The 22,357-nt window shown below is 41.7% G+C and overlaps 1 protein-coding gene across 2 annotated transcripts in view; it reads left to right on the forward strand.

Annotated features, from left to right (window-relative positions):
- Positions 1–21,686, forward strand: part of LOC123755956 (receptor-type tyrosine-protein phosphatase alpha) — a 36,424-nt gene extending 14,738 nt beyond the window's left edge. For both annotated transcript variants that reach the window (XM_069300234.1, XM_069300235.1), the window contains exons 5-14: positions 123–244; positions 640–696; positions 3,269–3,383; positions 8,284–8,342; positions 8,886–9,005; positions 12,489–12,614; positions 14,667–14,815; positions 17,849–17,984; positions 18,975–19,047; positions 20,915–21,686. In XM_069300234.1, the coding sequence (XP_069156335.1) occupies positions 123–244; positions 640–696; positions 3,269–3,383; positions 8,284–8,342; positions 8,886–9,005; positions 12,489–12,614; positions 14,667–14,815; positions 17,849–17,984; positions 18,975–19,047; positions 20,915–20,937 (980 nt within the window). In that variant the 3' untranslated portion in view covers positions 20,938–21,686. The remainder of the gene's footprint in view (positions 1–122; positions 245–639; positions 697–3,268; positions 3,384–8,283; positions 8,343–8,885; positions 9,006–12,488; positions 12,615–14,666; positions 14,816–17,848; positions 17,985–18,974; positions 19,048–20,914) is intronic.
- Positions 21,687–22,357: the final 671 nt, after the last annotated feature.

Here is a 22,357-nt window from a genome sequence, read left to right on the forward strand (position 1 = left end):
TTTACATTGTCTATCTGAAGCTGAATTGCATTTGTAGATTGTAGAGAGGAGTGGGGAGGGAGAAGTGGATAGGCCAAAGTCGCAACACTATGCTAATTTGTTAAGCTGTAGATATGTTTCAGATCTTCCCCTGATACTCGGGCTCAGTATAGGGATCCCTGTTGCTGTCATCATTGTCTGCCTCGCTGTCTTTCTGTACTGGAAGCAATACAAGAAACAGCCAGTGTATCAAGTGGGTGCTGGGGTAAGTTTGGTCTCTGGCCACGAACCATAAAGTCTACGTATTAATATGAAACAGTAACTATATAACATAATCTTACTTGTCCTAGGCCTGAATAAGGGATTGTAAGCCTGATAATACCCCCAGCTTACGCCTAATTTACTACATATATGTACTATAATAGGCTACTACATATATATATATATATATATATATATATATATATATATATATATATATATATATATATATATATATATATATATATATATATATATATATATATATATATATATATATATAAGCAAGTTTTTAAATATTATTTGGAACATAATATTTTTTGTTTCACTTATGTATCATATTAGATATATTAAATAAAAATACTGTAGAGCTAACAATTATCTATATGATTATTTCAGAACCCCAACAATCGAATAGGCTTAGACAACATGGGCTTCAGGGGCTCGCCCAGTACGGTAAGCTTGATAAGACTCACCCAGTACAGTAAGCTTGATAAGACTCACCCAGTACAGTAAGCTTGATAAGACTCACCCAGTACAGTAAGCTTGATAAGACTCACCCAGTACAGTAAGCTTGATAAGACTCACCCAGTACAGTAAGCTTGATAAGACTCGCCCAGTACAGTAAGCTTGATAAGACTCACCCTGTACAGTAAGCTTGATAAGACTCACCCAGTACAGTAAGCTTGATAAGACTCACCCTGTACAGTAAGCTTGACAAGACTCGCCCAGTACAGTAAGCTTGATAAGACTCGCCCAGTACAGTAAGCTTGATAAGACTCACCCAGTACAGTAAGCTTGATAAGACTCACCCAGTACAGTAAGCTTGATAAGACTCGCCCAGTACAGTAAGCTTGATAAGACTCGCCCAGTACAGTAAGCTTGATAAGACTCGCCCAGTACAGTAAGCTTGATAAGACTCACCCAGTACAGTAAGCTTGATAAGACTCACCCAGTACAGTAAGCTTGATAAGACTCGCCCAGTACAGTAAGCTTGATAAGACTCACCCAGTACAGTAAGCTTGATAAGACTCGCCCAGTACAGTAAGCTTGATAAGACTCGCCCAGTACAGTAAGCTTGATAAGACTCGCCCAGTACAGTAAGCTTGATAAGACTCGCCCAGTACAGTAAGCTTGATAAGACTCACCCAGTACAGTAAGCTTGATAAGACTCACCCAGTACAGTAAGCTTGATAAGACTCACCCAGTACAGTAAGCTTGATAAGACTCACCCAGTACAGTAAGCTTGATAAGACTCGCCCAGTACAGTAAGCTTGATAAGACTCGCCCAGTACAGTAAGCTTGATAAGACTCGCCCAGTACAGTAAGCTTGACAAGACTCGCCCAGTACAGTAAGCTTGATAAGACTCGCCCAGTACAGTAAGCTTGATAAGACTCACCCAGTACAGTAAGCTTGATAAGACTCACCCAGTACAGTAAGCTTGATAAGACTCGCCCAGTACAGTAAGCTTGATAAGACTCACCCAGTACAGTAAGCTTGATAAGACTCGCCCAGTACAGTAAGCTTGATAAGACTCGCCCAGTACAGTAAGCTTGATAAGACTCACCCTGTACAGTAAGCTTGATAAGACTCGCCCAGTACAGTAAGCTTGATAAGACTCACCCAGTACAGTAAGCTTGATAAGACTCGCCCAGTACAGTAAGCTTGATAAGACTCGCCCAGTACAGTAAGCTTGATAAGACTCACCCAGTACAGTAAGCTTGACAAGACTCGCCCAGTACAGTAAGCTTGATAAGACTCGCCCAGTACAGTAAGCTTGATAAGACTCACCCAGTACAGTAAGCTTGATAAGACTCACCCAGTACAGTAAGCTTGATAAGACTCACCCAGTACAGTAAGCTTGATAAGACTCACCCAGTACAGTAAGCTTGATAAGACTCACCCAGTACAGTAAGCTTGATAAGACTCTGCCAGTTCAGTAAGCTTGATAAGACTCGCCCAGTACAGTAAGCTTGACAAGACTCTGCCAGTTCAGTAAGCTTGATAAGACTCGCCCAGTACAGTAAGCTTGATAAGACTCACCCAGTACAGTAAGCTTGATAAGACTCGCCCAGTACAGTAAGCTTGATAAGACTCACCCTGTACAGTAAGCTTGACAAGACTCGCCCAGTACAGTAAGCTTGATAAGACTCGCCCAGTACAGTAAGCTTGATAAGACTCGCCCAGTACAGTAAGCTTGATAAGACTCACCCAGTACAGTAAGCTTGATAAGACTCGCCCAGTACAGTAAGCTTGATAAGACTCACCCAGTACAGTAAGCTTGATAAGACTCACCCAGTACAGTAAGCTTGATAAGACTCGCCCAGTACAGTAAGCTTGATAAGACTCGCCCAGTACAGTAAGCTTGATAAGACTCACCAAGTACGGTAAGCTTGATAAGACTCACCAAGTACGGTAAGCTTGATAAGACTCGCCCTGTACAGTAAGCTTGATAAGACTCACCCAGTTCAGTAATCTTGATAAGACTCACCCAGTACAGTAAGCTTGATAAGACTCTGCCAGTTCAGTAATCTTGATAAGACTCACCCAGTACAGTAAGCTTGATAAGACTCACCCAGTACAGTAAGCTTGATAAGACTCTCCCAGTTCAGTAATCTTGATAAGACTCACCCAGTACAGTAAGCTTGATAAGACTCTGCCAGTTCAGTAAGCTTGATAAGACTCGCCCAGTACAGTAAGCTTGATAAGACTCTGCCAGTTCAGTAAGCTTGATAAGACTCGCCCAGTACAGTAAGCTTGACAAGACTCGCCCAGTACAGTAAGCTTGACAAGACCTTCCTAGTATGGTAAGCTTGACAAGACCTGCCTAGTACGGTAAGCTTGATAACCCCTCTCCCCTGTCCCCTCGTCCTCCCCACCATTCCCCACTTCCCCGTCCTTCCATCGTCCCTGGTAATGACTATATAGGTGCTGAACCATGTCAACACTGTCATTCCACATGTGTGGCTTACTCTACTGTTTGTATTGCTTAATAATACAGTAATTGTTCTCATTATTTCTAAACAGGAAGAAATGTTGAGGAATGAATTTCAAACCAAATTTACCCAGCAAGAATACAAGAAGCCTACGACGCAAGCATTGCGTCACGCAGACAGGAACAGATATGCCGACATACTACCATGTAAGTGTGGCTGGGGTTGGTGGCTGTCTTGTCACTCACTTATGGCTACTTGTGTACATGTGTACTTCGCCTTGCTAAGCCTTGCCTTGCTATAGTTACATCCATTGATTACGATGTAACATATATATCTTAAATATTCATTATATGATAGCATTACAAAAATTATTTAAATATGATACAGTATGTAAATTACACCTATTATATCTTAACTGTATCAAATACACTGTCACCTCACGGATTATTTAATCATGATTTATACATTGTAACTACAGTAGTAACCTTTGTTCAGTAAAACATTTACAATGTCCGTCCCGCCGCGCCGGTCCTTCTGGCCACTCTCCTACACATAGCTTGAGGTTATCTTGACATGATTTCGGAGCTTTAGTGTCCCCGCGGCCCGGTCCTCGACCAGGCCTCCACCCCCAGGAAGCAGCCCGTGACAGCCGACTAACACCCAGGTACCTATTTTACTGCTAGGTAACAGGGGCATAGGGTGAAAGAAACTCTGCCCATTGTTTCTCGCCGGCGCCTGGGATCGAACCCAGGACCACAGGATCACAAGTTAATAGCTGTTAATAGCTCACATAGCTGAAGCATTCATCTTCCCATAAGACCAGTTGACCTCAGTCACCCAACGGAACCATTGTCATATTGGAGGTAAAATGTGTTGTGGTCTTTCCCAAATAAATACCCCCATCCATCAGGACTTGTCGATAGAGCGAGACTTCGCTTCTTTGCATGGTCGGCGTTCGATCCCCGATGGTCAAAGTTGTTGGACACTTCCTCCATTCCATCCTCTACCCCGGAGTTAATCAGTCGTTGTGGGTTGCCTCCTGGGGCAGGTTAACAGTAGGCCTAGGAGGAACTACCACATGAAACTAGAAGGCAGTAAGTGCAACAAGACTAGAAGGGACCATAAAGAGATATAGACTTCACTTTACCATAGAGGTAGCCACTCCAGCAGTCATCCACACCACCGTGCCCCCTTCCCCGCTCATGCAAATTTTCCTATACAGTAAAAACACATTCGCTACCTCCTTAGTGAATTTCCGCCGGCAAATGAGCCGAAGGAACGTTAGGAAAGTTCTGGAACCCAGTATGGGGAGTTAACAAGTGGAATGCTCTAAAAGGAGAAGTTGTGGAAGCCACCTCAAGCCACAACTTTAGGGCCCGATTCAAGAAACAATTTGAAAGTCAGAGTAGTTAAATTATAACGGAAGAGGTGCACAAGGGTGGTGGGCGGGGCATATATATCTATACCCCACTTCCCCGTAGGCACAGATAGGTGGGTACTTCCACCCAGGGTCACAACCTGCCATCTCAATTAATAGGTCGCGTTTTGAAAGTATATATACATATATATACCAGAGACCATAAGACCTATCTTTTTTGGAGCATCTCTCTGTGCTCTAAAGAAAAAGGATGGAGGGATCAGACCAATAACTGTGGGCAATTCCCTCGTTCTTGCAGCAGCGCAAAGGCTGCTGCAAGAACAGTTAGTGAGGCAGACGCCAACTTGCTAAAGCCAAAACAGCTCGGGTTCGGCATTCCACAAGGGTGCGAGGCGGCAGCTCACGCAGCTCGAGCTTTCGTCGCTAACATCACAAACGAAAAGGCCCTGATCAAACTAGAATTAATAAATGCCTTCAATTTGGTGCGGAGGGATGCTGTACTCCGTGCGGTTCATCGTCATTTCCCTTCCCTCTACCCTTTTGTACATTCACGCAACAGTATGGATCTAAAGCTACTTTTTGGCGAATATGAAATTGACTCGCGAGAAGGCGTCCAACAGGGTGACCCCCTTGCTCCTCTCCTTTTCTGCTTAGTCATCAAACAAGTCACAGAGGTCCTGTCCAGCGAACTTAACATCTGGTTCTTGGATGACGGTACACAAGCGGGTCCCAAGAGTCCCTCTTGGAGGACATCAGAAAAATCCAGGAGCAAGGTGCAGTTTTAGGCCTCAGCCTGAACCCTTCTAAGTGTAAAATAATATGTTCCAACCAGGGCATCATAGAGAGAATAGAGGGTGTTCTGCCAAATATCCATATAACTAAACCTGAAGACAGCACACTCCTAGGAGCTCCAAAGTTTAACAAGTATGACTTGTTACTGAAATCAATGCTAGAAAAAGTCCTCAACCTCTCTCTTGATGACCTACAGTGGAAACAAGCCTCTCTTCCAGTAAGACTTGGGGGCCTCGGAGTTAGAACAGCAACACAAATCGCTGTTCCAGCCTTCCTGTCCTCCTCCTCAGTATTCGACGACCTTGTGAAGGACATTCTACCTGCCCACTTACATCAGGTGACAGGCGTACATGATCCCAATTCTACACGCTGTGCCACTGAGTGGGCCTCTCGTGCAGGCCCATCACCTCAACCACCATCCCCAAAAGCCCACAAGCAATCCAGCTGGGATGGCCCCATTGTAGACCAAGTTCTGCAGAGTGTCTGGGTGCTACAACAATGCAACACGACATTGCTCGCCTCACAGCAGTAGCAGCCCCACATGCAGGGGATTTCCTGTTAGCAACCCCAATGTCGGCAACTGGCACGCGTCTCACACCACACGCCCTCCGAATTGCTGTGGCCCTCAGCCTTGCTGTACCAATCCTCACCAAATATAGGTGTATTTGCGGCGAGGTATATATATTTTTTCTTATGAAGTGATAAAGCTATTCATTTCATTATGTATGGGGTAATTTTTTTAAATTTGAGCCAAAACTAACGTAGATATGACCGAACCTAACCAACCCTGCCTAACCTAACCTAACCTATCTGAACCTAATTTAAACTAACAAAACTAAATCAATAATTTATGTTCTTAATATAATATAATAATTCATATTTAAAATAAACCAATAGGAAACAATTTATTGAAAATAAAGAAAATCACTGGGCCTATTAGGCAAATCGGGCCTTGCATAGTAGACCGAGAAGTGCGTTCTGGCTACTAGGTACGACACATATCTATATATATATATATATATATATATATATATATATATATATATATATATATATATATATATATATATATATATATATATATATTTATTTATGCAAACAAGCTTGAATTGGCCCCAAACATATATGTAACAATTCAAGTTTGTTCGCATTTGTGTTGCTCACGTGGCCCCCACAAAGTGAAGTGATTTGATGAAATAACTATGCCCAAGCTTACCACCAAGTGCCGTCGGGATGTTGGGGAAATAGCCTCGGCTACCAACGTCTTTTGTACGGTCACGGTTGGTCAATGGTTAAGGTACCAGTTACGCCAATTGCATAGTTCTCCTGGCTATATGGTGAGGTGTGGGTCTCAGCATAGGCAAGGTGCTGTATGGTGAGGTCTGGGTCTGAGTGTAGGCAAGGTACTGTATAGTGAGGTCTGGGTCTGAGTGTAGGCAAGGTGCTGTATAGTGAGGTTTGGGTCTGAGTGTAGGCAAGGTGCAGAATGGGCGAGGTCTGGGTCTGAGTGTAGGCAAGGTGCAGAATGGGCGAGGTCTGGGTCTGAGTGTAGGCAAGGTGCAGAATGGGCGAGGTCTGGGTCTGAGTGTAGGCAAGGTGTGGTATGGTGAGGTCTGGTATGGTGAGGTCTGGGTCTGAGCGTAGACAAGGTGTGGTATGGTAAGGTCTGGGTTTGAGCATAAGCAAGGTGCTGTATGGTGAGGTCTGGGTCTGAGTGTAGGCAAGGTGCTGTATGGTGAGGTCTGGGTCTGAGTGTAGGCAAGGTGCTGTAAGGTGAGGTCTGGGTCTGAGTGTAGGCAAGGTACTGTATGGTGAGGTCTGGGTCTGAGTGTAGGCAAGGTACTGTATGGTGAGGTCTGGGTCTGAGTGTAGGCAAGGTACTGTATGGTGAGGTCTGGGTCTGAGTGTAGGCAAGGTACTGTATGGTGAGGTCTGGGTCTGAGTGTAGGCAAGGTGCTGTATGGTGAGGTCTGGGTCTGAGTGTAGGCAAGGTGCTGTATGGTGAGGTCTGGGTCTGAGTGTAGGCAAGGTACTGTATGGTGAGGTCTGGGTCTGAGTGTAGGCAAGGTACTGTATGGTGAGGTCTGGGTCTGAGTGTAGGCAAGGTACTGTATGGTGAGGTCTGGGTCTGAGTGTAGGCAAGGTACTGTATGGTGAGGTCTGGGTCTGAGTGTAGGCAAGGTGCTGTATGGTGAGGTCTGGGTCTGAGTGTAGGCAAGGTGCTGTATGGTGAGGTCTGGGTCTGAGTGTAGGCAAGGTACTGTATGGTGAGGTCTGGGTCTGAGTGTAGGCAAGGTACTGTATGGTGAGGTCTGGGTCTGAGTGTAGGCAAGGTACTGTATGGTGAGGTCTGGGTCTGAGTGTAGGCAAGGTACTGTATGGTGAGGTCTGGGTCTGAGTGTAGGCAAGGTACTGTATGGTGAGGTCTGGGTCTGAGTGTAGGCAAGGTACTGTATGGTGAGGTCTGGGTCTGAGTGTAGGCAAGGTACTGTATGGTGAGGTCTGGGTCTGAGTATAGGCAAGGTACTGTATGGTGAGGTCTGGGTCTGAGTGTAGGCAAGGTACTGTATGGTGAGGTCTGGGTCTGAGCATAGGCAAGGGAGCGAAATTGTTACTCTGTATAATTAGGGTGGCCCTATTTTTAATGTAAGGGAGTGTAAGTATCTGTACGAGTGGTCGATCATTCACCGTGGAGCTCCCTGGCTTATATTTGGCCGACATTCACACCCATACAAGGAAACACTCTTTAATTCTCAGAAAAAATGCTATTAAGAAATATGTAAATAGAATATTGTAAAAATACAGTGGCTGTGTTTAGTTGCAAATTTAAGACTGTGTTATGTGCAGCCTGGGTTTAACATAAGAGCGCAGGGAGTGTTTATGGTTAGCGGAAATTAATTACTTATCTATAATGATAACCTTTCTGTACATTGTAGTTGATGACACCCTTGTGAGAGTGAAGCATGTGGAGTACATCAACGCCTCGTATGTCCTGGTGAGTATGTTGGTGTCCACTGTAGGTGGGTGTTTGTGTGTGATTACCTATAGTTGTCCACTGTAGGTGGGTGTTTGTGTGTGATTACCTATCATTGTCCACTGTAGGTGGGTGTTTGTGTGTGATTACCTATCATTGTCCACTGTAGGTGGGTGTTTGTGGGTTCATGATATCTCATTTATGTTTTCAATTCTTAAAAGTTTCTTACAAAGTCAGTTGTGTGGTGTCTTGTTAATATATCTGCCAGTCATCTAACCCTCCGCCTTTCCAATATAAGCAAGATAACTTCAGTCTGAAATAATTTTGTCCCTGACTTGAATGTTTTGCAGCGAGATAACGTTTACCTGAAGGTGATGTGAGTATATGATATCTCTGAAGCTGAATGACCATATTGTTGTCCTTGTATTCAAAGAGATAAGCATTTATCAGCACAAATACACCCAATTTAATACGAAAATCTGCAATATTGTTCATGCAAAACTGTGATGATAACTTTGGGGATTAGTACAATGACAACAATTTAAGCCAATGACAATTACACAGGGAAAGTTCATAGCCACACAAGACCCGTATCCTGACCAGGATGATGACTTCTGGCAACTGATCTGGGACTGTAATGTTCACGTCATTATCAGACTCTCCAAGGATACCAGTAAACATGCGGTGAGTTGTCTGTCTGTCTCTGTCTCTCTGTCTCTCTCTCTCTCTCTCTCTCTCTCTCTCTCTCTCTCTCTCTCTCTCTCTCTGTCCCTCTCTCTCTCATGTCAATAATCTTAACCAGACGGCATAGGTTTAAAATAAGGTATTAGAAAAGAATGAAATAATAATAATAATAATAGTTTATATTTATAATAAATACGGAGGCAGGTATTAGAGTGGTTCCACAGTAGGTAGAGTATTTTCGTATATTATGAAGGCAGTAATTAGCCAGCGCGTCTCGGACATAACTTAAGATAATGAGTGTGTCGAGTCTTACATTTGGGGCAATTCATAATACATATTAATACCATATTTCCTCTTCGGGAACTGTTACGACCCTGGGTTCCTCAGTTGGAAACCAGAGGTCAAATTGAGCTAAATAAACTACCTTATATTTGACACGCTTGCTGACGTGTCTTTGTTCGTATCTTCCTTGTCAAACGTAGGACGAATCTTGTTGCTCACAAAGCATTCAGACTCTTGAGCTTGTTGTGGATTAAGTATAACATTGTAGTAATTATTAACTATCCTTAGAACGAGTAAACAATATTGTACAGACGGTGAAGTGCTCCCGGACAGGCCCCCACTTGTTATGGGTTAAAGTGCTGCTATGGGGGATCTTGTATTAATTTAGAGTAGGGTCAGTAGTTAGCATTAAGAGGCATCCAGTACTGGAGATCTTCAAGGCCTGGCCCCCAATAAATATATAAAAGTAAACTTATAGTGGCTTATTACTGCAATTGTCAGCCTAGAGGTAGATCAGAGATCTCCTACACAGGAAGAATGGATACTCCTTTAACTAACTTACTTATTTATTAACCCCTTAACAACCCCCCATATACATTCACACCAATAACAATAATTACTTTACCACACTATCTTATGTTAAAAGCCTTGGTCCACATCAGCAGGATACAAGGTTTACACTGAGAACAAGCTAGGGTAAAGTACTACTAGTGAAGAACCTGAAGCTTGAGGCAGCTTAGGGTAGTGAGACCACGTGGTACCCTAACACAACACAACTCTTAGGGATACCCAAAACACTGGCAAATACTACCCCCAGGTCTACACAAATCTTTCACTTCCAGAATAGGCACACTTAAAAACACAGTACTTAACTTAATGGTTACAGGAACTTAAGGTAAGGGAAGTAAGTAAGAGGAAAAGGTAGAGGAGTGCAGAGCAGCTCAGGAAGGTCTTGACCCCCACGAACGCCAGTCAGAGAAGACCGCATCCAGCGTCCCGTCCAGGGCTCCAGAGTTGTTGTGGTGTCGGAGCCTAATTGATCGTGCTGATCAAGAGCCTAATTGATCGTGCAGCTATACACATTAAAAGTCTTCACCGATGTACAATATTGTTTACTCGTTCTAAGGATAGTTAATAATTACTACAATGTTATACTTAATCCACAACAAGCTCAAGAGTCTGAATGCTTTGTGAGCAACAAGATTCGTCCTACGTTTGGCAAGGAAGATACGAACAAAGACACGTCAGCAAGCGTGTCAAATATAAGGTAGTTTATTTAGCTCAATTTGACCTCTGGTTTCCAACTGAGGAACCCAGGGTCGTAACAGGAACAGTATCATAGGAAACTGGAATTCACTGTAAGATTCAGTAGTGGATGTTATCATGAACTTAGAGTACGAAGTAGAGTATATACGGCAGCCGGACCACAACATACATACATACAGATTTAAGCCGGTATATATATTTGTTTAGGGAATTACATACATACATGAATGTAAAATAAAAGCGTCGGTCTCTCACGCGTGGGGTCGATGGTTTCGAGTCTCCTAGAGCCCAGGTGAATGGGAAGGTACATAAATGTATACTGTTCATATCAGGAGGGGGACCCGGCGTTGCCCGGGATAGTCTACCTTCTTCGATCCCCCAGTCCTCCCTTCTTATATATACTAGGTTAGCCTTAAATTCCCCAAGCGACTGTCCCATACTGGAGGTCAGGTGTTCGAGTCTCCTAGTGCCTGAGGTGAATGAAATATATAAACATAAAATGTTGACCACAATAAACGTGGATAGTAACATTTCATTCATTTGGGCATTGGGAGCCTCGAACAATCGACCCCAGCGGATCTTATTGAAACTTTTAAAATACTGAACAAGTTTGAGGATATTAATCCAGACCACTTCTTTAAAAGGTCAAACGTAACGTATGCAAGGAGCAACAGCCACATGCTCAGCAACCCACACTCTTGCATTGGCATCAGGAAAGGCTTGATTGATTGGTTGATGAAGATAAAGTCACCGAAGAGGTGGCACGGGCATGAATAGCCCGTAAGTGGTAGATTTGTTAATTTTTTGAGTGAATGTATACTGTGTGCTGAGGTCGCATTTAAATCGTCATTCCTTACTATGTGGCTGCTATCGCGGGGGAGGATACTACTTGACAGCACCCATGAGGATGTTCAGCTACTGGACACCTTTTTTTTTTTACCAGAAGAGTGGCTGTGTTGATGGCTTCAGGGTGGTTGCTGCAAGATTCAGGGACTCTTAAAGCCCTGAAGGTCGTTAGTTGCTTCACATTCCAGGAGATAGTGAAATAGTGGCTTTTCTGTGATTGTTTGGCAGAATATGCATTCCCTCTGTCTGGGTTGACCTATTTCCCAGTTGCATCTGTAACCTAGACGGAGTCTAAATAACCGAACTGCTATTTCCCTGTGAATTCCATTCGAGATATTTAGCCTGTCTAACTTGATGGCCTGAAGATACCATATTGCAGAGGGCGAACCTTTTGCTATTCTCTGGTGTAGATGGGCTGTGTTGAGGTGTGAGAGTTTTTTGGTGACGGTGTTTTTTATGTACTCTAGGCTGAGTTGGATTGTTTAGTGGATTACTGGATGACAAGTTGCTAATTTACCAGTTTCACCGGGTATCTCATTTAATGGGATTCCAACATGGGATGGGATCCAATTTAAGGTTATGTTGAGTCCTTTGCCTTTAGCGACTGCTCCAAGATACAAAATTGTGGTAATTATTTCCACGTTATCTTTCCACTGTTTTTTTTCCTAATATTTGAAGTGCAGCTTTTGAGTCTGTGTGTGTGATTGCATTTTGAGTGTTTTGTGCAATCACATATGCGAATGCCTGTTGTATGGCAAACAGCTCAGTTTGGGTTGATGATACTAGTCCTCCCAGTCTCCAGTATGCCTGTACGCTGGCCGTGCAAAGAGCAGCGCCAGCACTCTCATAGGAGAAGCTTCTTCACCATAGGGTTATAAAACCATGGAACCGCCTACCCGACGACTCAATAAATGTAAAGCCATTACTGAAGTTCAAAACCCACTAGAGAGATGGTGGCTCTTAGGTAAATTCAGGTAAAAGAGCATGGGTCCTGCACTGTGAGGGACGTATCTACCCCTTCCTCTCCCCTCCAATATTTTCTATGCGCATTTCTCCGTGGTTATGAGCTGACATTATACTGACCAACAGACAGCCCGCTACGTGGACGACCGCGGCGACAACACCTGGGTGATGGGGCACGACGAGCTCAGTGTCTCCCTCATGGACACCCTCAACGACGACAGCTTCTGCAAGAGAACACTGACAGTCTGTAAGGTTGGTCACTCTTTGTCGTGTCATTTAGCTTATTAAGGCCAGTAAAGTATTGTTGCCAAATTCAACGAAGTTAATCACTTGCTTTGGCCAAGCTTGGCGTGGTCAGCTGTCACCTCAGGCTCACACTAGCTACGAGGTCACCCAGGTCAGTACAGCCTGGACACTAAGGACAACATTGGGGTCACCCAGGTCAGTAAAGTGGTCACTACTCTTAGTCCTCAAGCCAGGTGAGTCAATAGAGCGGTGTTCTACATGAGAGTGACATCGTACAGTACAGATTGGTCACTACCAATGCCTCAGGATAAGAAACAATGGTCACCCATATTATTGCAGCAGAGTATGGCCAGCTTAGTGCCGCACCTGACGAGCAAGACCAGCATGTTTGGGTCTATGGGTCTCGGTAGTACAGTCGGGTTCATTCTCCACTAAAAAAATCAGCAATTCCGGGTTCGAATCCCGGGCAGGACATAAATCGTTGGGTGTGCTTCCTATCACCTAATGCCCCTGTCCACCTAGCAGTAAAAAGGTACCCAGGACTTAGTGAGCTTGTTGTGGGGTTTCATCTTGGGCGGGGTCAATAACTGAATCCTGAGGGGGACCTCAATATAAGACATATATATATATTTATATATATATATATATATATATATATATATATATATATATATATATATATATATATATATATATATATATATATATATATATATATATATATATATATATATATATATATATATATATATATATACACACTGGCTACCTGCCCCCGACACAATGAATTATTAATAAATGCAAACTATGTCGCCATGATCGAAGGAAAGATCTATAGGTTTCGTAAACACGTAAATGTTTGGTGAAACCTGACCAAAATGCTTGTAAGTTAGCTTAAGGTTGTCTTGTGACTTCTGGCGGCTCATCAAGTCCAGAGAGAACAGCTTTAAGCGAGACTTCAGACCCAGGGATAAACAGGAAGGTGCTGATGACAGCTCGCGAAGCTAAATGTCATGTACAAACCAATTTATTTTTAAATTTTATCCAAACTATTTGAATTTTGTTTTAAATATATTTAAGGAAGGAAGTACCACCTCTGGCTGGAAGAAGAGGACTCTTAGCCTCGGAGGAAGGCACACATAACGCATTAGAGGCGGGTATTTAGGTCCCCTCCAATACAGTTTCTATGTTCTTTTCTCCTAACCACCCCTTCCTGTCGTGTTTTGTTATGCTTTATTAGATATTTAAAGGTTACGAGATGTACATTGGTTATTATTACAGTGAGTGCTTAAGGTGATGGAGCTCCTCCGCTTCCTGACAGGAACCGAGGGCACAGCAGACGTTTTCCCTCTGGACCACCACACTGAGGCGCTGTAATAAGAAACTGGCAGCCCTTAGAACTCTAGTTGTTGCTGTCAATAAACCTGGAACCCAGTTCTTTGAGAAATTCCCAAGGCACTCCTATCCCCAGGAACCATGCATCTCAGATGCTATGGGAAGAAAGGTGTATTGAACTTTCAACCACCTGTATTTGACTGATTTTGCTATTTCTCTGTGGTTGGCCGCCCCACCTGCTTGATCAGCTCTAAAGTGTATGTAGGTGTCAGCTAGGGTGGATACACATGTGTAGTCCCACACCAACTGTCTGCCCCTCTTCCAGGGTTATATTGTGATGCCATCTGGGCGAAGTGCAGGGTCATCCGGGTTTGGGTCTACTAGGGTGCGAGGTTCTCTCTCGGCTTTGCATTGAGCTGAGGCAAGGCTCCTCTTGATGATGCAAGATGATGATGATGATGAAAACACCTATTTAAATGTACTTTTTGTCGATAGCACCAATAACAGGATGAACGACACATATGGGTATGCTCATTCACAGGATGAAGAACCCATCGGGTGCTTTTCCTATTAGGGGGTGTTGTACATGTTCCTATGGCGGTATGCTCACTCACAGGACGAGTGATGCTGCCCAATAACTCGCCTTCCGGGGTAAAATTTAAACAAGAAATCCATGTTCGAAACCCTACTAAAACTGACGTGAAGATGTGGCCGTGCCGGCAGGGTGAGGAGGTGAGGGTGATCCATCACTTCCACATGACGGACTGGCCAGAGAGGTCGGTGCCGGCCAGCCAGCACGCGCTCAACCTGGTGATGGCCGCGCGCACCGCCAACAGCCTCTACAGTAAAAACCCAGTTCTCATTCACTGTGGGTAAGCTTGTCCTATCTTGCATTAAAACATGTATTGTATGTATGTATGTATGTATGTATGTATGTATGTATGTATGTATGTATGTATGTATGTATGTATGTATGTATGTATGTATGTATGTATGTATATTGTATTGTATTGTATTGCATTGTAAACATATGTTGTTAAATATGACCGAAAAAGTAAGATTAATAATTCTAACACGAATTTTCTCAATATTTCTTATGTTTCTTTTTACTGTCGATGGTAATTGAAAATTCAATTCTCCAAAATTCATTTTTATTTCTAGTCTGACGCGACGCTTGAACGTGTTTCGTAATAACTTATTACATTTTCAAAGACTTTAGTTTACACACATACAACTGTAACTTGAACACACTAAACAGAGTTTTACTTATGCTAAACACTTAAACAGCTTGTCTTATATACTCGCATTTGGGTGAGGTGATATATTGCAACAGTTCTGGATGAGGTGAACAAACTTTTGATCAACACAAGACAGAACATGGAACATTGGGTATAAATTGGATATATGAGAGAGAAGAATGGAAGTAACTGCAAAGGGCCTATTGGCCCATACTTCCTCTTGATGCTTCTATATTGGTACGGAGTCTTGAAGTGGGTAGAATATAGTTGTGCATTAATTGGCTGTTGATTGCTGGTGTTAACTTTTTGATGTGTAGTGCCTCGCAGATGTCAAGCCGCCTGCTATCGCTGTATCTATCGATGATTTCTATGTTGTTTGTTAAGACTTCTCTGGTGATGGTCTGGTTGTGGGAAGAGATTATATGTTCCTTGATGGAGCCCTGTTGCTTATGCATTGTTAATCGCCTGGAAAGAGATGTTGTTGTCTTGCCTATGTACTGAGTTCTTTGGGGCTTACAGTCCCCAAGTGGGCATTTGAAGGCATAGACGACGTTAGTCTCCTTTAAGGCGTTCTGCTTTGTGTCTGGAGAGTTTTTCATGAGTATGTTGGCCGTTTTTTGGGTTTTATAGTAAATCGTCAATTGTATCTTCTGAGTTTTGTCTGTAGGGATAACGTTCCCATTAACAATATCTTTCAGAACCCTTTCCTCCATTTTATGAGTTGTGGAAAAGAAGTTCATGTAAAATAGTCTAATAGGGGGTACAGGTGTTGTGTTAGTTGTCTCTTCAGAGGTTGCATGGCGTGTCACCTTCCTTTTTATGATGTCTTCAACGAAACCATTGGAGAAGCCGTTGTTGACTAGGACCTGCCTTACCCTACATAGTTCTTCATCGAATTGCTTCCATCCTGAGCTGTGGCTGAGAGCACGGTCGACGTAAGCGTTGACAACACTCCTCTTGTACCTATCTGGGCAGTTACTGTTGGCATTGAGGCACATTCCTATGTTTGTTTCCTTAGTGTAGACTGCAGTGTGGAAACCTCTGCTCCTTTCCATGACTGTTACATCTAGAAAGGGCAGCTTCCCATCCTTCTCCATCTCGTAAGTGAAACTCAACACAGAATTCCACTCGAATGCTTCCTTCAGTTCCTGCAGACGTCTGACATCAGGTACCTATGTAAAAATGTCGTCAACATACCTGCAGTATATGGCAGGTTTCAAGTTCATGTAAACTAAGACCTTCTGTTCGATGGTACCCATGTAGAAGTTTGCAAACAGGACGCCTAGGGGAGAACCCATGGCGACCCCATCTACTTGCTACTTGCTTGTGCCCGTCAGGGCTCAAGAAGGGTGCCTCTTTAGTTCAAGCTTGGAGTAGTTTCCTTAGAATGTTTTCTGGTATGTCAAGAGGAGTACTGTCCGGATCACGATACACTCTGTCCGCTATCATCCCAATTGTTTCATCCACGGGTACGTTGGTAAAGAGTGATTCTACGTCTAACGAGGCTCTTACCCCTGTGGCCCGTGTTCCCCACAGTAAGTCAACAAATTCCTTTGGAGACTTCAGGCTGAAAGCACAAGGTACATAAAGAGTCAGCAAGCTGTTGAGTCGCTTCGCCAGTCTGTACGTGGGTGTGGGTATCTGGCTGATGATTGGCCGAAGTGGGTTTCCAGGCTTGTGTGTCTTGACATTTCCATACGCATACCCAGGTTTGTATTCCCAATAATCTTTGGCAGGTGGAGTCCGGATTTCTTGGCGTTCACAGTGGGGGGGGGGGGGGTACAGTGTGTCACTAAACTAGCTACGTGATGCTAAAATCCTCATCACACAGGATGGTTAGTCATACAGGGCCATATGTTCAGTAGCCTGCACCGGCAAATTTTGGGTGCATTATGAGGATAACCTCAAGAACACGAGAGTGAATAAAGTAATTGTAAAGTTTCAGGTACGAACCAGGTACCAGGTCCTCATGCCAACGGGTCTGAATGGTCTAATAACTGAGCATTCGGTGATGTAGTGTGGGAGATCATGCCGCAGTTCCTGCTCACAGAGTTTGCACCTGGAGTGCTCAGGATTGGATGGCCCGTCACCTGTAGCCACCTGCCACAGGTAACGGTAACCCAACCTGATCCTGGCAACCACTGTGTCGCACAGTCTGGTCGACGTTTTGTGCTGCCCATAAACATAGGTTTCAGATCTTAACAAATCATAGCATTTTATGCTAGTGCTTTCAGGTCGTTGGGAGTCAGTAATTTCTCTCCTATCAGACCTGAGTGTTTGGAACAATATAGTTTTGACAGCAGAAATGGGGATACCTAGATCTAATTCAACTTCATCTTTGTTACACGCTAAATTGGCTGCAATGTCTGTGTCACACATAATCACATACAATCACACATAAATATAACCCATCATAATGACTCAAAAACCTAGCCGTCGCTATTGGCAACAAAAAACTTTTTCTACACTAACAAATTTTTCTTTTATTTTCTGCACTCTTCCAAGCCCAGATATTTCTATACTTTGTCTACAAGTATTGTTATTTTGTTACATTTATGTCATTTTACCATGTCTGTATTGATGTCATTTGGACTCTTTCTTAGACACTATTTTATAGTAAGAATAATGGTGTGCTATCTCTTGATCATAAACAATTGTTTGTAACAGAGCTGGTTGTGGCAGAACAGGGACCATCATTGCAATCTGGCACCTTTTGGATGAATTCCTTGAAGATCGAATGGCCAACATTGTGAGGACTGTTGAAATGATGCGCGAATGTCGAATGAGCATGGTACAGACTGAGGTGAGTTCATCCTGTCCTCAGGGAGGCGGCACCCTGGAGGTAATCACTTCAAAACCTCTTCATAATTAGTGTCATTAAATACTCCCTATCCAAGTTTAGACTAGGTTAAGGTTACATTAGGCTGGGTTAGGTTTCTTACATTTGGTTACGTTAATATGGTGTATTATCTCGAAGATGTGAAATATGAAATTCAGAAACTATTTATTTTATATTTTTGAGTATCTCCTAAAATTTTATTTACAGAAAACCAATTTCTTCAGAATTTCGAAGAAAACTAATTATGCATAGATTTTTTATATTTTAAACCAACGATATATAATACAATAAAGCTATAACTTGAGCATATTCTCTGTTTAAGACAAAGGTTTACCTGCCACTTTACAAATAGACTATTACTGGAATGGTAATATGCTTTCAGACTATCACAAATATCAAGATAACTATCCAGGAAGTTTTAGGGGGAGGTTTGATGTCTCGTTCTAATCACGTTACACTGGAAACGTGTTCAGTGAGTTATAATAATAATAATAATAATAATAATAATAATAATAATAATAATAATAATAATAATAAATATAATAATAAGGACGTTTCGGTCCGTCCTGGATCATTATCAAGTCATGTGATAGAAGAAATGATAGATTGAAGAAGATTAAGCCACCCAAGAGGTGGCGCGGGCTTGAATAGCCCGTAAGTGGTATTTTTTAGAGAATGTATGCTTATTTATTTATTCAATTATTTATATATATACAAGAAGGTACATTGGGGGTTAACAGAGAACATAGAATTTAAGTTGAATTTATATTCTTGTAAAGCCACTATCTTGTAAAACCACATATCACATTGAAAATGTTTTTATTGTGAATTCACCATTTACTTTATTTTAAATTAAAATGTGTTCCGTAGTACTGGGGTAATATAAGTTTTAATGATTTGAATGACATTTGTATTTCAGTTCCTCATACAAAGTAATATTCCCTGATATTTCAGGATCAGTATGTCTTCATATACAAATGTTTTGAAGATTTTAAAGAGAAGCGTAGTCAATATGAAACACATGCTGGTAAGTTTCATTTGTTTCTCGTCATTACTCTTTATTTGTCACTGTAAAGAACTTAAATAAAGTGAATTATATTTGTTTAATTATTGTTGGTAAAATAATAATAAGGCTTTGACCAGACCACAGACTAGAAAGTGAAGGGACGACGACGTTTCGGTCCGTCCTGGACCATTCTCAAGTCGATTGTGGACAATCGACTTGAGAATGGTCCAGGACGGACCGAAACGTCGTCGTCCCTTCACTTTCTAGTGTGTGGTCTGGTCAACGTAACTTCAGCTATGTTATAGTGACTCATCGCCTGCAATAATAAGGCTTTTAAGTTTTATATATATATATATATATATATATATATATATATATATATATATGTATATATATATATATATATATATATATATATATATAATGTCGTACCTAGCCATTTCCTCGACACACAAAGGCACTGTATCACTGCAACAGTCGAGAACAAATTCACAACATCCGACTTTTGGGTCTTTGTTTGGAGGACGGGCGGCACTTCGGTCCATCGTCCTGTGGAGTTGGACGCTTCGAGTAGCTTGGCTTCTGGATTGACAGCACGTCCTCATAAACAAAGGCCAAAGTTCATTCTATGCACCTGCCAAACCCGCTGTTTATGAATGAAAATGGTTTACACACGACTCACAATTGTTGACGTTATATTGAGGTTATCTTGAGATGATTTCGGGGCTTAGTGCCCCCGTGGCCCGGTCCTCGACCAGACCTCCTTTTTGTTACACCCCCCCCCCCCCAGGAAGCAGCCCGTAGCAGCTGTCTAACTCCCAGGTACCTATTTACAATAATATTAATTTATATTTGATAAAAGTTCAGTTTTGAATTAACAGAATGTTCAAACTGATGAATGCGTCTTTAGGGTTGACCGCTGGATAGAATGGACTTGGTCCGAGGACGGGTTGCCTCCAGTTGTCTGTAAAGCTTCGCTGACTTTCTGGAGTTGTTTTTTCCAGTAATTAGTTCAGTTCATTTATTATGCACCCCATGCCCATCCTGTGTGCGGTCAACCCGTTCTCGCACTTTCTTAGTCAATATTGACTTATTAAATACGTGCATATGTAACATATTAAACATACTAGTTTACCTTGAAAAGCTTCATAGAAAACACCGACCTTACCTAACCTTCTTAGTATGTTAAGATAAGCATCCTATTGCTTCGTAATTACAATTATTACTTATCCTATACCTATAATAGATTAAGTAATAATTGTAAATACGAAGCAATAAGATGCTTATCTTAACATACTAAGAAGGTTAGGTAAGGTCGGTGTTTTCTATGAAGCTTTTCAAGGTAAACTAGTATGTTAAGTATGTCACATATGCACGTATTTAATAAGTCAATACTGACTATACGAAAGTGCGAGAACGGGTTGGTGCGGTAGTGGAAAGGGTTACAGAGGCACATAATAGGCTCAGGGACTGAACCCCAAAAATTCATTTAGTTAAGCAAGTTGCAGTCTAGGGTGGCGACGTGTCACTAGCTCCCAGCGCCGCTGTGGGTTGTGACTGCTGCCCGGTGAGGCAAACAAAATTTCAGCGACTGATGAAACTTTTATTATGCAGCAATCTCAGCAAGATAACTTGAGGGAGTCACGGGGCTCCTCCAGAAAGATGCATTACATTACATACAACGGCGGGAAAATTTTGTGTAATGCAGTATTTCTTAAATTGAATGTACACATTTTGGTAAAAATTTAGGTTGGAAACACAGTAGTATGATGTATGGGACACGAATATGTTTGTTTCATAAATATATTACAGTAGTTCATACTCAAATTCATGTTAAGTAGACAATATTTATAAGCAGTTTGTTTTTAATTTGGTGTTATTATTTCAGCAACGTACGAAGTAGTGAGATAATGGGTCGACACCGTGGGAACGCCTTCACCCAAGCAAGACAACACCTTCATATATGATCAGGCAGTATCACTTAGTTTATTTGGTTACTTTAACCGCATAGTTAAAAAAGTTAAGAGAATTGAGTAAAATCTATACAGTATTCTAAATTAGAAGGTCATCTAAAATTAAGATGAAATAAAAATGATCTAAAATTAGATCATCAGCATAATGCCGATCAAATCCAATGTGTTCCAACTTTAGAACTTGGTAGGAAATGGCATACAGTAATCACCTGATTATTGTATTTGAAGATACAGTATATAGCCAGAAAGGCCAAACATCATAATGCTTTTAATTTATCAGTGATGAACAGTACAATTTTTCATCTGCAATTCTGTTCAATGTTCAGTATAATACATTTCATTACTTTGATACAATTTGTTTTTCATCACAGTCTTTAATCGGTTTGTTATCATTTTGTTTAGCCTTGAACATATGAAGAACATTAAACTATTACAAGAGCAGTGTATGTATTACAGAACATTGGTGCTTTAAGGGTATTGGTATTCAATACAAAGTTTACTTGTGTAGAAAGGTAAGCATCATAAAATATTCCTACAATACTTAGAAATATATTGTAAAACAAACAACAGTTTGTTTTGCACACAAACATTAATTGAAGCACGAATAGATGCATTAGAAGTTAAGTCTTTCTCTGGTCAGAGCTATGCACTAATTGTTATTGCTTAAATAAATATTGAACAAATCCATATTATCCTTTTTTTACCAGTAACTTATATCATGTATTAAATACTGTATAATGATATATTTGACCAAGTTACAGTATTAATGGAATGTTTGATACTTGAATAATGTTAAATTTAATAAGTAAAAATATGATGTATATACGTAGATCATTTATTGCTCATGTTATTATCCTGTCCTTACATTAAGATTTAAATGGTACAACTATGGTATCAGATTTAAAATCAAAATTTTAATTAATCCCTATTGACAGTTAATTGTTTTTTTAGATTAACTACCGCACGTCTATGGGTCATCCAATAAGGTTAGCAGACTTCAAGCCTAGCAGATGTTACCACTGCTAGGCTTAGGCTCGGCTACAAGTACCTCTGGGAGTTTGTAACATCTGCTGATGTAGATTTGACTAAATGTAAACTCTGTCAGCAGAACTATTCGCATACTTTGCGTCATTATATAATGGAATGTGAAAAAATCGCGGAATTTAGAGATAACACCATCAATGGTGTCCAAGAAATGTGTAAGTACTTCATTCATAATGATGTGCTGCCCGAAATCTTAGCGAAGTATCCAAAATTTGCTTACTGTAAGTAATGCACATGACTGTAAAGCTGCCGCCCAGTTGGGTGGGTGTGGAGCAAGACTAGTAACTGTGTGACTCACTATAGATGTAAAGTGC

Source organism: Procambarus clarkii, chromosome 43 (genome assembly GCF_040958095.1).
Source record: "Procambarus clarkii isolate CNS0578487 chromosome 43, FALCON_Pclarkii_2.0, whole genome shotgun sequence".
In the NCBI taxonomy this organism is placed as follows: domain Eukaryota; kingdom Metazoa; phylum Arthropoda; class Malacostraca; order Decapoda; family Cambaridae; genus Procambarus; species Procambarus clarkii.